The sequence below is a fragment of the Leptopilina heterotoma genome, unplaced genomic scaffold (assembly GCF_015476425.1).
Source record: "Leptopilina heterotoma isolate Lh14 unplaced genomic scaffold, ASM1547642v1 Lhet_314, whole genome shotgun sequence".
NCBI classification, from domain to species: Eukaryota; Metazoa; Arthropoda; class Insecta; order Hymenoptera; family Figitidae; genus Leptopilina; species Leptopilina heterotoma.
Genome location: NW_025111015.1, coordinates 75530 through 86330, shown reverse-complemented (window position 1 = coordinate 86330; position 10801 = coordinate 75530). Strand labels below are relative to the sequence as shown.

Below are 10801 nucleotides of genomic sequence, written 5' to 3'. Positions count from 1 at the left end.
CAATTGTCAAATATTAGACGCGATTAGAATGCGATGTGACAAACCTTGTTGACAAATAGTTTTTATTTTTCTTTTACTTTTTTGTTTTCGTTAAAAATGTTAATTTTCATTTTGTTTAGTTATTTGAAGTGAAAATGCAAAAGTTGTGTTGTGTTTAAAAAAAAGTTTTCGTTACAAATTTAAGAATTTCGTGAAACTTTATATATGATTAAAAAATGATGATGATGATGAACCCGGAGAAAAAATTAAAAAGGTAAGCAATTTATTTATATTTTTAAATATATTCTGTAAAAAATTGTTTTTGTATAATTGTCTTTTTTTCGAAAAAGCTGTTTTTGTTCCCTAAAAGAAAAAGAAAATAATGAATCAAACATAACCTAAAATTTATATATATATATATATATATATATATATATATATAATAGATATTTAATATATTATATTTTTTATATTTATTATATAATTATTTTAGGGTAGGTTTCATTTTTTTTAATAAAAAAAAATTTGTAGGTACTAATATTAATATTTAATATTTTAGCCATGAAAGAAATTGCATAAGTATTGATCGCTTTGGAGATCAGGGTGGATACTTTGATGTTGTGGTGAAACCAATGTTACAACAAGGCCACGAGGGTGAATTATGCGGGTGGCTGAGGGAAATGAGTTTACTTCGCACTTTTGTCGCTTGCCCACAAGAAGAATGCAATGGACGAAATTTAATTTGGAGGCCAGCTAGAGTTATTGATAAATATAAATGGATATGTGCCGATTGCAAGGCCGTGCAATCAATTAGAGACAAATCATTTTTTATAACAATTAAATGTGAATTGAAAATATGCCTTCAAGTTATTTTAGCCTGGTGTCAACAAGAGTTTAGCGAAGTCACAGCTGCTAATTTAGGTAATCGGAGAATTTCAAAAAAGAAACTATATGTTAAGATTTAAAGAAGAATTTTTTTTTTTTGATAACTTTTCATTCATCAATTTTATCAATTCTTTTATTTGATAAAAATTTATTTATTATAATTATCTAAGTATTGCTGACAAATTACTAACTTTTTTTTTATTAATCAACAGGTATAAAGGAGCATGTGGTGAAGAAGGTTTACGAAAGATGTGATAAAGTTGTTGAAAGTTATGTTCAAAAGCATCCGGAGGAATGGTTCTTGGGTGGTCCTGGTTCAATAATAATTGTGGACGAATTTCCAGGTGGCTATATGACGGAGAATATTTTTGACAATACAAATAATCGTAAGCGAAATAATAATTCGCACAGTATTTTATGTATTGCCGAAACAAATCTTTCATTTGGCATTCCTGCTGTTCAACCACGAATTTGGTTGCATATGATAAAAGCCAATCCAGTGGTGAGTGTGAATTTGTATATTTACTGCAATCCTTAATTTGTGAAAATATTTTTAAACATTCAATTATGCAATATAATACCTATTATTTGAAAATAATTGAATTTTTCGAAAATTTAGAAGCAGGATTAGAATAAAAATAAATATTTTGATTGAAATCAGGAAACAGTCAGGGAAATACTAAATCAAATTTTTGTGAATCGACTAAAAGAATTTTTGGGTTTTTATTCGTTAAAATTAATTTTCGATAGCTACTTTTCTTTAGTACTTTTTTCAGTATTGAAGCTACTTTTTGACGCTTTTTTAAAATTAATTGTTGAGTGTAAAGCCATTGATATTTAAAATTAATTTTGTTTAATTTTAGCCTACGAAAATGGACGAGAATGATACATTCACGAAAAGTAAATGCGGAATGGTCGAAGAAGCTTTAAGTGAAATTGTTAAACATGTCGCACGTGGGAGTTTCATTGTTGCAAATGGTCGTGCACGTTGCTGTAATTATGAATCTGTTAAGGAATTAAATCAATATCACGTTATTAGTGTCGAGTATCTGCAAAAATTTGACACCAACGGTTTGAAACTCGCCTCTTCATTAGGTATCAATTTTTCATATATATTTTATAAATTTTATAATCATGTTCTTCTTTTGTTTTGTGTTTAATTTTTAAATTTAAGGCCAGAACCTTTTTTTTTCAAAAATTACATTTATTTTCTTTCAGAAACAATTTGGCAGACGGGAATCGAAATCTGTGAAGAAGTTCAAGACGCGACACGTTCAATTGGTAAGAATATAATTGCAAATTATCTCTGGAGACAAAGATTTGGTATTTCGCCTTTTCAAACGATTTTAAATCATATAGCAGAATGCTATAAATTCACGTAAAATTCATTTCCCTTTTTATCTAAAGTTTAGTTCACTTTTTACACCCCAAAGAAAATGTGCAAAAAAAAATGCACGAATCAATTTGCAATAATAAGATTTTAAGTTAACAAAAAAAAAAAGAAACTTATAGATATTGAGACTAAGTGATAAAAGAAAAATTCTTTTTTGCTATATTTTCGAGAAATTACAATCAAAATTTATAAATATTACTCATTTTTTATATAAAGATACTTAGAATACTTTATATATAAAGATACTTAGAATTTTATAGTTTTCGATAAAATTTATAATTATAAAATTTATTATAAAAAATTAAGGAAAAATTTGATACACACAACGGAATTAATTTTCAAATAATATAAGTTTGAATGAAAAATTTCTTCCGTTTTTTTTTTTTTTTTTTGAGATATAATGACAAAAGAGAGGCTATATTATTATATTCGAGTTTCGATTGTATTCGAAAACTTGAACTCTTAGTTTGTAATTTAATTATAAAAGAGAAAGAGAGAATTTGATATTATGTTTGAAGAGTAAAACATATTGTCTTCCAAAACAATTTTTTTATATATATTTCCATAAAATGATATTATATGCAGTGCCTTTAAAACTAAATAAAAAAAAAACATTTCTATTAATGTTAACAGATCGTTAAAGTTTTATATTCAAAGACTTTGTTTTTATTGTTTGGCAAAATAAAAAAAAAAATTTCAATATATAATAATTGTATAAGAAATATTTTTTATATAATTATATTTGTTTATTTAATTTCAAATAGAAAAAATGTTGCACAAATAAGCACAAAGTTGTTAACACACGATAATCACCAAAAATTTGTAAGTGCAATTTAAATTTTAAAATAGTAATTTTATTACTAAAAATTTCAATTTTTGCACAAAACAAGTTTTCTTTCAAATTTCGTTTAAGTAGCTTTTGTTTAGAAAATTAGTATGTAAAGTACTTTTATTAATGTTATTATTGACAATGAATTAATCTCTATTGTTACGAGTATATTACAATTACTTCACTGAAAAGTTAATGTTTCAATTTTTTTTTTATTATATAAGCATAAAATAGAAAAAAAAAATTTTGAATCTTATCAAAATCGATCTATTGGGACTTCCAGTAAAAATTCACTAATGTTTGTTTTAAAACAAACTTCAAATATATCTTTGTTTGAAGTAGTTTGTTAAGTAAATTATTGTTCGCATTGAGATTTATGAAATAATTATTTGAGATATGAATTTCAATGTTTAATATGTGTAAACTAAATTCTATATACGAAAAACTGATATACAATCTACGATTATAAAATGTATATATATTTTATATATACTTTGAATAAAAAAATATATTTTCATTTTACATGAAATTATGTTCTACTCTTATTTGTCACATTTGACAATGAATATTTTTTTAATGCAAAATTTCTTTTTTAAAGTGGGTCATTCATTATGTTTTTGTACTCTTGTTGATCCTTTGCCATTTTTTTAAAGACTCGGTATTTCCGAGAGTGGAATCTGAAACCAAAAGGGTTTATTTTAATTTGAGAGAAAGTTAATTTTTCCTTAAAATATAGATATTAAATATGTCCAAAAAAAGAAATAATCAGATACTCCTTCTTGGAGAAAGAAAGAAATTTTTTAATTTTTACCAAGAAATACAGCATCAACTAGAATATTTCATCTACCTCCTTTCCCATGGACCTGGCAATAATGATTTTAGGTAAGTTGAAAAAATTCAAATCTGTTTTTCGTTATTTGGATCTTTCGACGAAATTTTTACACCGAAAATCGTCTATGATAAAGACTAGATGTAAATGTTTATTAAATTAATATTTTTTAGTCATTTTTTCAGGATTAGGTGTTCAAATAACAAAAAAGGACGATATTGCAAATAATTCCTGAGTGTGAAGAAGATATGTGAAGAAAAATACCAACTTTGATGATTTTCTGGAGTCAAATAGTGTTCTCCAGTATCTTCATAAACGATCCTCTTGAAAAATTCGATACCGAGATTTATATTTTAAGCTTTCTGCAAGGATTTACACATTGCAGAGATAAAGAAAGTGACCCATGAGGTTTGGCTTTTAAAATCGTTACTAAGAAATTTTAATTTACGGGGATATCAAAGTCGAAGCGATTTTTGCACAAAGCTTCAATGGAAAAATCAAATCTACTTTGATATCTTTTTAAGACACGAAATAAAAATCATCGTCTGGACGATGTTTTCATCAAGGGGAGACCGAAAATAGTCCATGGGGTTTGGTTTTTAAAATCGTTACTAAGAAGATTGTTTTCAGACATCAAATAAGGACCTCGGTCTGGATGATGTCCAAAACATACAGCTAACCATGAGGTTTGGTTTTTAAAATTGTTACTAAGAAATTTGTTTCAAGGCATTTGAAAATTCTCCAAAAATTACGGAGATCCATGGGGTTTGGCTTTTAGAATTGATATTAAGAAATTTGTTTCAAGGCATTTAAAAATTCTCCAAAAATTATGGAAATCCATAAAGTTTGGTGTTTGAAATTCAGGGACTCCATAGAATAAGGGGACGAGTGCTAGGTTTGGAAGGGATATTATCAATCGAGTATCAGTGAAAAGCCCTGAGCCGCTCACTGCTACCTGACTGGTATTATCCCTTTCAACCAAGTGTTCGTCCCATTATTCTATGGAGCCCCTCAATTGTCACTAAGAAATTTGCTTCAAGGCTTTTAAAGCTTCTCCAAAAATTACGAAGATCCATTGGGTTTGGCTTTTAAAATTGTTACTAAGAAATTTGTTTCAAGGCATTAAAAAGAGATTCAGGTCCTGAACAATCCTAATCAGTCATAACAAAAAAATGATCAATGGAGTTTGGCGTTTAAAATTGTTACTAAGAAATTAAAAAACAAGATCCAGATGATGTTTTCATCATTGAGACACCAAAAATGGTCCATGAGGTTTGGCTTTTAAAATCGTTACTAAGAAATTTGCTTTAAGGCATCAAATAAAGACCTCTGTCTGTTTAATGTCCAAAACGAACCATGAGGTTTGGTGTTTAAAATTGTTACTAAGAAATTTGTTTCAAGGCATTAAAACAAAATCTAGTCTCGGTCTGAGCATTCCTGATCGAAACTGAAAGATTCGAATGTCCCAATTCCGTATAGGGTACCAACCAAAAAACCATGATAGCAGATTATTAGGAATCTTCAGGGATTTAGCAGATATCCCATTTCTTTCTTATTTTCTTTATAATTCTTATAACTAATAAATTAATAGATAAAGTAACTTAAAAAACCACTAACGGATATGTTTCGACTCTAGGTTTGACAATTCGGGAAGAGCTTTTCATTGCATTGACGGCTTTTTGAACAGTTCTATATTTTCCAGCGCTAGCACCTAAAATTGCAGCACCCAACATAACCGGTTCCTTTTCTGTAGGAATAAGCACCGGCAATCCCAAAACGTCCGCCTGAGTTTGTACAAATAATTCACTGTGTCGTAAGCCACCGCATATTAGAATTGCCTTTATTTCATGTCCCGATGCATTCAGAGCTTCAATTATATGTTTCGTTCCATACTGAAATTGAGTCAACAAGTTTTAAAATAAATATTTGTTCTAAAAATTAGAAACATGTATTTTTAAAAGTTTGAGATATTTAAACACTCACAGTGATAGCTTGCAATGTTGCCAAATACAATTTCGCTAAATTCTCCTCGTCACAAGATAGCGAGAGTCCTGTTACCTGAAAAATTTTTTATTTCAAAGACTATGGTAGAAATTGACATTTTGTTTCAATTCTTCTGAAACTTAATTACCATTCCCCTAAGAGTCGAATCAGCTAGGGGAGATCGATTGCCATGAAAGTCTGGCCAAACATGTAGATCCTCTGTCAAAAGAGATTCGTGTAAGAGATTTTCCTTCCTCGCTAGTAATTTTATTAAATTATATAAATACTGCTGTATGTGCCTGAAAAGAAAAGGTGGAAAATTTAAACCAAACCTTAAAGAGAAACCTAGAAAGCTAAAAACTATAAAAGGCCTAAAAGTAGAAACTTTATGTAGAAAGTTTGAAAAAGTAGTAACATTTTTGGTTCGAGTTGTTCGCGAATAAAAGCAGAAGCTGGATGTGTATCGATAATATGATCCAACAATTTTCCCGTAGCACTTTGACCCCCTTCACTGAGCCATAAGTCAGGAAACATGGCATTGTAATAAGGACCCCAAACTCCTGGGATAAAAATCTCCTTCTCACTCACTGCCATGTGGCAGGTAGAAGTCCCGCAGATTAGACCTTGAAATTAAAGTTCGATTATTAGTGGAGGAGTAAATTTTTAATTTTGCAAAAAAAGTACCTAGTCTAGCTGTTAATTCAATGGGATAATCAGGTGAATCACAACCCAGCATTCCTAAACCACCAGCATGAGCGTCGATAATTGACGCTCCGACTGGTGTTCCTTCTAGTAAATCTAATTCGCTAGCCGCTAGTTTCGATAGACCTGAACCTACCGCCTCTCCTGGTATCTTCACTTCTGAACCTGAAATTCGAAATTCCGATGATTATTTTTACATATATGCAATATAATAAAATTGTAACGTTGTGCAATAATTATTTTGCCAATATACCAATTAGCCTCCAATTATTCTTCGCAAGATCTTCGAGTCCAATTCTCGTGTAAAAATCAAAGTCCCAACCATTCTTTTCAGGACTTGCAACATAATTCCACTTACAAACTAATGAACACAATGAACTGAAAAGAAATGGAAAAGTTATTCAAAAGAATAGTTTTCAATAAATATCAACTAATCTCACAATAATATCTTAAAGGATGAAGTTCCGTCGAGAAAGTGAACCAAAAAGGAAAACTGAACTAATGAACTTGTTGTGTTTCCTATTGAGTAGGAAATAGAAAGAGTTTTTTGAAATTACAACAAAGAATATAAGAATCAAAATGAACAAACCGAGATTCTGAATTTGTTGCCCTCCATGTGAGAAAATCGGGCAAATCAAAAAGAAGTTGAGCTCTTGACCAAGAGGAGGGTAAATTTCTCTTCAGCCAAAGCATTTTTGGCGCCTCCATTTCCAATGATATTTTACCACCAACATATTTAAGCACCTCATGATCAGTTGAATTTATAAATTTCGCCTCCTCCTCTGCTCTATGATCCATCCAGAGAATTATATTTCGATTATCATCGCCTGATAGAAAATAATTGTATAATAAATTCGATGAACTATCATTCCAATCGTATAATGTCTTATGAATATTCTATGAGCTACGATAGCAAATATATCTTATCTGATGTGGTACATTTTTATTTGCAATAAACTGGTCAACTTAAACTTCTTCTTCTTCTCATTAAGAAAGACTATAACTAATTTTATTAAATTAGAATTTAATTTTCAATAATAAAATTTGAAATAAAATATTACCAGATTGACTGACAGTCACTGGTGATCCATTTCTATCCAAAACCACCAAAGAACAAGTAGCTGCAAACCCAATTCCCTTGACGCTATTTTTTGGAACGTCAGCAACAACTTTCTGTAAACAAAAATTATTTATTATTTCCATCCTCTTGTTATCAAAAAAATTAAAAATAAGGTCATGGGAAAAAAATAACTTACTTTTACAACCCGGCAAACCGAGTCCCAGATGTTATTTGACGATTGTTCGTAAAATTCCTGTCGGGGATTAAAAGTATCCGTTGGATGATTAGCGATATTTATTGTTTTCCCATCATGGGTTATGAGAGCAGCCCTAACGCTACCCGTACCCACGTCAACACCCACAAAATATTCTGTCATCATTTATTACTACTAGGATAAATTTTCCAACTCCTCAAACTAACGCTGACTGACGGATAATACGAATGATAGATAAGACTGAACATTTAATTTTTTTCTTCTGTCGTTTAAAAAACACGAGGCCGCATATTACAATCTATATTGCGTGGCAAAATCTTATACATTTTATATTCTTTACTTCCGCTTTCTTACGTGTTTTTATATAATAATATAGTATTTATAAAACATTTATATGAAGAAAAAAAAACCTTTCATCAATTGATTCGAATTTAATAATTTTTTTCGCACTAATCTTCTCTTTAAATATACGCATAATTATATTTATCGTGAATTAAAGAGAAAGGGGGAAAAGGTTAAATATTTTTCATTGACAATTAGCGCACGTGTTAATCATAATAAACAACAGTGTTATCAGCTGTTATACAACGGTTCGCGCATGCGCTACTAATGTCATCGGTGGATATTAACCTAAAAACGCTGAAACAATGGTCCGGTTCAAAAATAGGTAATATTTTAATTATTTATTTATTTAAATGGGGAAAATTAAAATTTTTCTCAAAGAAAAAGCGTTCGAAGTGTCAAAAAATACATTCGATGGAAATTATTAACTAGATTTGAAGTAATTTGTCAGACTTTTGGTAATTTGAGAAAAATGTAAATAATCGAGGAATAAATTAACATTCGGTTATTTGGGTATTGGGGAAATAAATAGAATATTCAAATTTGAGTAAAATTAAGGATAACTTTTGGACATTCGATCAAATAAATATTCGACTTATAGAAACATAACCTCCAAATAGTTACTATAGATAAAATGGTTTTAAATTTACTATAGAATTTTTGTCATTATTTAGTTATAATATTTTAAAAAAATTATCAGGTTGGAGTTCAGTTTTTCTAAAACGTATTTTCTAAAAAATTTTTGCCTAATAAAGGTGAATTTTTAAAATACTTTTTTTCTAAACAAGGTTATTTTCTAATTTGATAATTTTTTAAAAATATTAACTTTATAATTTTTACCAAGTGATAAATTCACAAAATAATAATCTTAGAAAGGAAGTTTTGTTTCATTTTTTTGAGTTGTCTTTTATTTTGAAATATAGTGGTAGTATTTAAAAAAAAATAAAATTCAGGGGGTTAAATATAAAATTTTTATTTTATTATGCTGTTTTGAAAATTAATTTAAATTTAGTAATGAAATTATTAATTAAAAGTGTTAGTAAATAATTGATTTCCTTCAGGTACTTCACATTAGAGATAACATCAAGTGTTAATCCAAATAAGACACTGATATTAAAAACAACCGGATTGCATCACGCTATTCAAAAACAAGTGCATCATGATTATGGTGATTTGGGACAAGCTGCAATAAATGCCGGATTTAACGGTAATTACTGAGTTATTGTCAATTATATTTTCTGCTTAATATTTAATTCACTTTAAGCTCTATAAGCCTTAAAGGGCTTCAAGGGAGCAATTTATTAAAATTTAAAAAATTTTAAATTTGTTAAAAATTTTTCTTCTAGCAAAATATTGCAACACACAAACAGGAATTGCTCTCGTTAAAGTTCGACATGGACCGCATAAATTTTTACTTACTTCCGTTCCAAAAATTAATAAAATTGGTGATCAGACGGTGGACGTGAAAATTTTATACGTTGGAGCAACACTCAGACATTGTTTCCTGTTTGTTAAAGTAATTAAATTTTTTTTTCAAATTGCAGTTAATTTTTCGAAATCTGTAAGAAGTATCTTAAAAGTATCTCAAAAGTATCTCAAAAGTGACTGCAAAGTTACTTAAGGTCATGTTATTTAGTGGTCACGTGCTCCATATACTTTACTATGGGAACACGTGACCACTGAATAACATGACCTTAATACATCTTATATAAGATGTTTTAAGTCATTTTAAGATACTTAATTTTTGCACTGAAATTTCTTTTTCTTATATTCTTTTTAATTAAATGAGAATGTAAAAAATGCTGCAAAGTTAGGACTAAAATTTTTGTCTTCAATGTAATTAATTTAATTTTACAAAAAAAATGTCTGCAGAAACATCAACAAAAGAAACTTAACGAGATATGGAAGAACTTGAAGACTGACGAACAGCGACATCAGATGGAGGAACTTTTCATGGGTATGACACCCGCCATGAAGGATTTCAAGTAATTTTCATAATTTGTTAAATGTATAAAAATATTAATAATATAATTCACTAAGTACCTTAGTTAATGTAAGTTTAAAACAAATACGATTTTGTTTGTAAATCTATTTTTATAAAGCAATTTCTAAAATTTAGATTCTCTTTTTCATAATCCACTTCTTTCGTCGATTTCCTGCAATATCATAAATTTATTTTTATTAAGTATTATGAATAATATTGTAAATTATTTTATTAATTTTTTATAAAGCTTCTTATAATTTGTTTAAAATAATTTTTCGGTTTGCTGAATTTTAGAAATCGGCTTTTGAATATTTTGCGCGGGAATCTTTCAAAGTTTCAAGGCCCCTCCCTTTCAAGAGGGAGGCTCTTTCATCAAGAGCGGCTAGTTGGAATTTTTCGCCCCGCTCAGAAAAAAATCGAATTTTTCTGGGTGGGGTAGTTTTATAATAATTTATAAACACTGTTATTATTTATGCGATTTTTATTTAAAAAATTTATTTTTTTTTTTGCAATTTAGTGAAAATTTTTAGGTTGGAATTTAATTTGTCTAGATCCGGTAAGGCTCCTGGTGGCGATAAGACTAACTAAACTTTGGTTAGTA

The 10801-nt window shown here is 28.8% G+C and overlaps 3 protein-coding genes across 3 annotated transcripts; 2 read left to right on the top strand and 1 right to left on the bottom strand.

The window, feature by feature from the left end:
- Window positions 1-2453, top strand: LOC122504773. Its single transcript, XM_043616013.1, has 5 exons — window positions 1-253; window positions 539-900; window positions 1077-1366; window positions 1728-1959; window positions 2083-2453. The coding sequence occupies exons 1-5, from the start codon at window positions 216-218 to the stop codon at window positions 2244-2246; spliced, it is 1086 nt and encodes a 361-aa protein (XP_043471948.1). The 5' UTR covers window positions 1-215; the 3' UTR covers window positions 2247-2453.
- A 1172-nt stretch (window positions 2454-3625) lies between these two features.
- LOC122504771 (FGGY carbohydrate kinase domain-containing protein) lies at window positions 3626-8230 on the bottom strand. The gene is made up of 10 exons (XM_043616011.1): window positions 7857-8230; window positions 7662-7773; window positions 7190-7427; window positions 6854-6978; window positions 6583-6765; window positions 6314-6521; window positions 6047-6197; window positions 5899-5973; window positions 5533-5807; window positions 3626-3763 (listed from the first exon to the last, which is right to left on the bottom strand). The coding sequence occupies exons 1-10, from the start codon at window positions 8037-8039 to the stop codon at window positions 3679-3681; spliced, it is 1635 nt and encodes a 544-aa protein (XP_043471946.1). The 5' UTR covers window positions 8040-8230; the 3' UTR covers window positions 3626-3678.
- A 155-nt stretch (window positions 8231-8385) lies between these two features.
- LOC122504772 lies at window positions 8386-10334 on the top strand. The gene is made up of 4 exons (XM_043616012.1): window positions 8386-8541; window positions 9278-9423; window positions 9563-9732; window positions 10089-10334. The coding sequence occupies exons 1-4, from the start codon at window positions 8522-8524 to the stop codon at window positions 10203-10205; spliced, it is 453 nt and encodes a 150-aa protein (XP_043471947.1). The 5' UTR covers window positions 8386-8521; the 3' UTR covers window positions 10206-10334.
- The last annotated feature ends 467 nt before the right edge of the window (window positions 10335-10801 follow it).

Excerpts from the sequence above, each read along its gene's own strand:
- LOC122504773 (XM_043616013.1), top strand. The coding sequence starts at position 216 with ATGATGATGATGATGAACCCGGAGAAAAAATTAAAAAG. Across the intron at positions 901-1,076 it reads AGTCACAGCTGCTAATTTAG|GTATAAAGGAGCATGTGGTG; the intron begins GTAATCGGAGAA and ends ATTAATCAACAG. Across the intron at positions 1,960-2,082 it reads GAAACTCGCCTCTTCATTAG|AAACAATTTGGCAGACGGGA; the intron begins GTATCAATTTTT and ends ATTTTCTTTCAG.
- LOC122504772 (XM_043616012.1), top strand. The coding sequence starts at position 8,522 with ATGGTCCGGTTCAAAAATAG. Across the intron at positions 9,424-9,562 it reads AATAAATGCCGGATTTAACG|CAAAATATTGCAACACACAA; the intron begins GTAATTACTGAG and ends TTTTTCTTCTAG. Across the intron at positions 9,733-10,088 it reads ATTGTTTCCTGTTTGTTAAA|AAACATCAACAAAAGAAACT; the intron begins GTAATTAAATTT and ends AAATGTCTGCAG.
- LOC122504771 (XM_043616011.1), bottom strand. The coding sequence starts at position 8,039 with ATGATGACAGAATATTTTGTGGGTGTTGACGTGGGTACGGGTAGCGTT. Across the intron at positions 5,974-6,046 it reads ATTCGACTCTTAGGGGAATG|GTAACAGGACTCTCGCTATC; the intron begins GTAATTAAGTTT and ends AAAATTTTTCAG. Across the intron at positions 3,764-5,532 it reads CCTAGAGTCGAAACATATCC|ATTCCACTCTCGGAAATACC; the intron begins GTTAGTGGTTTT and ends TTTTGGTTTCAG.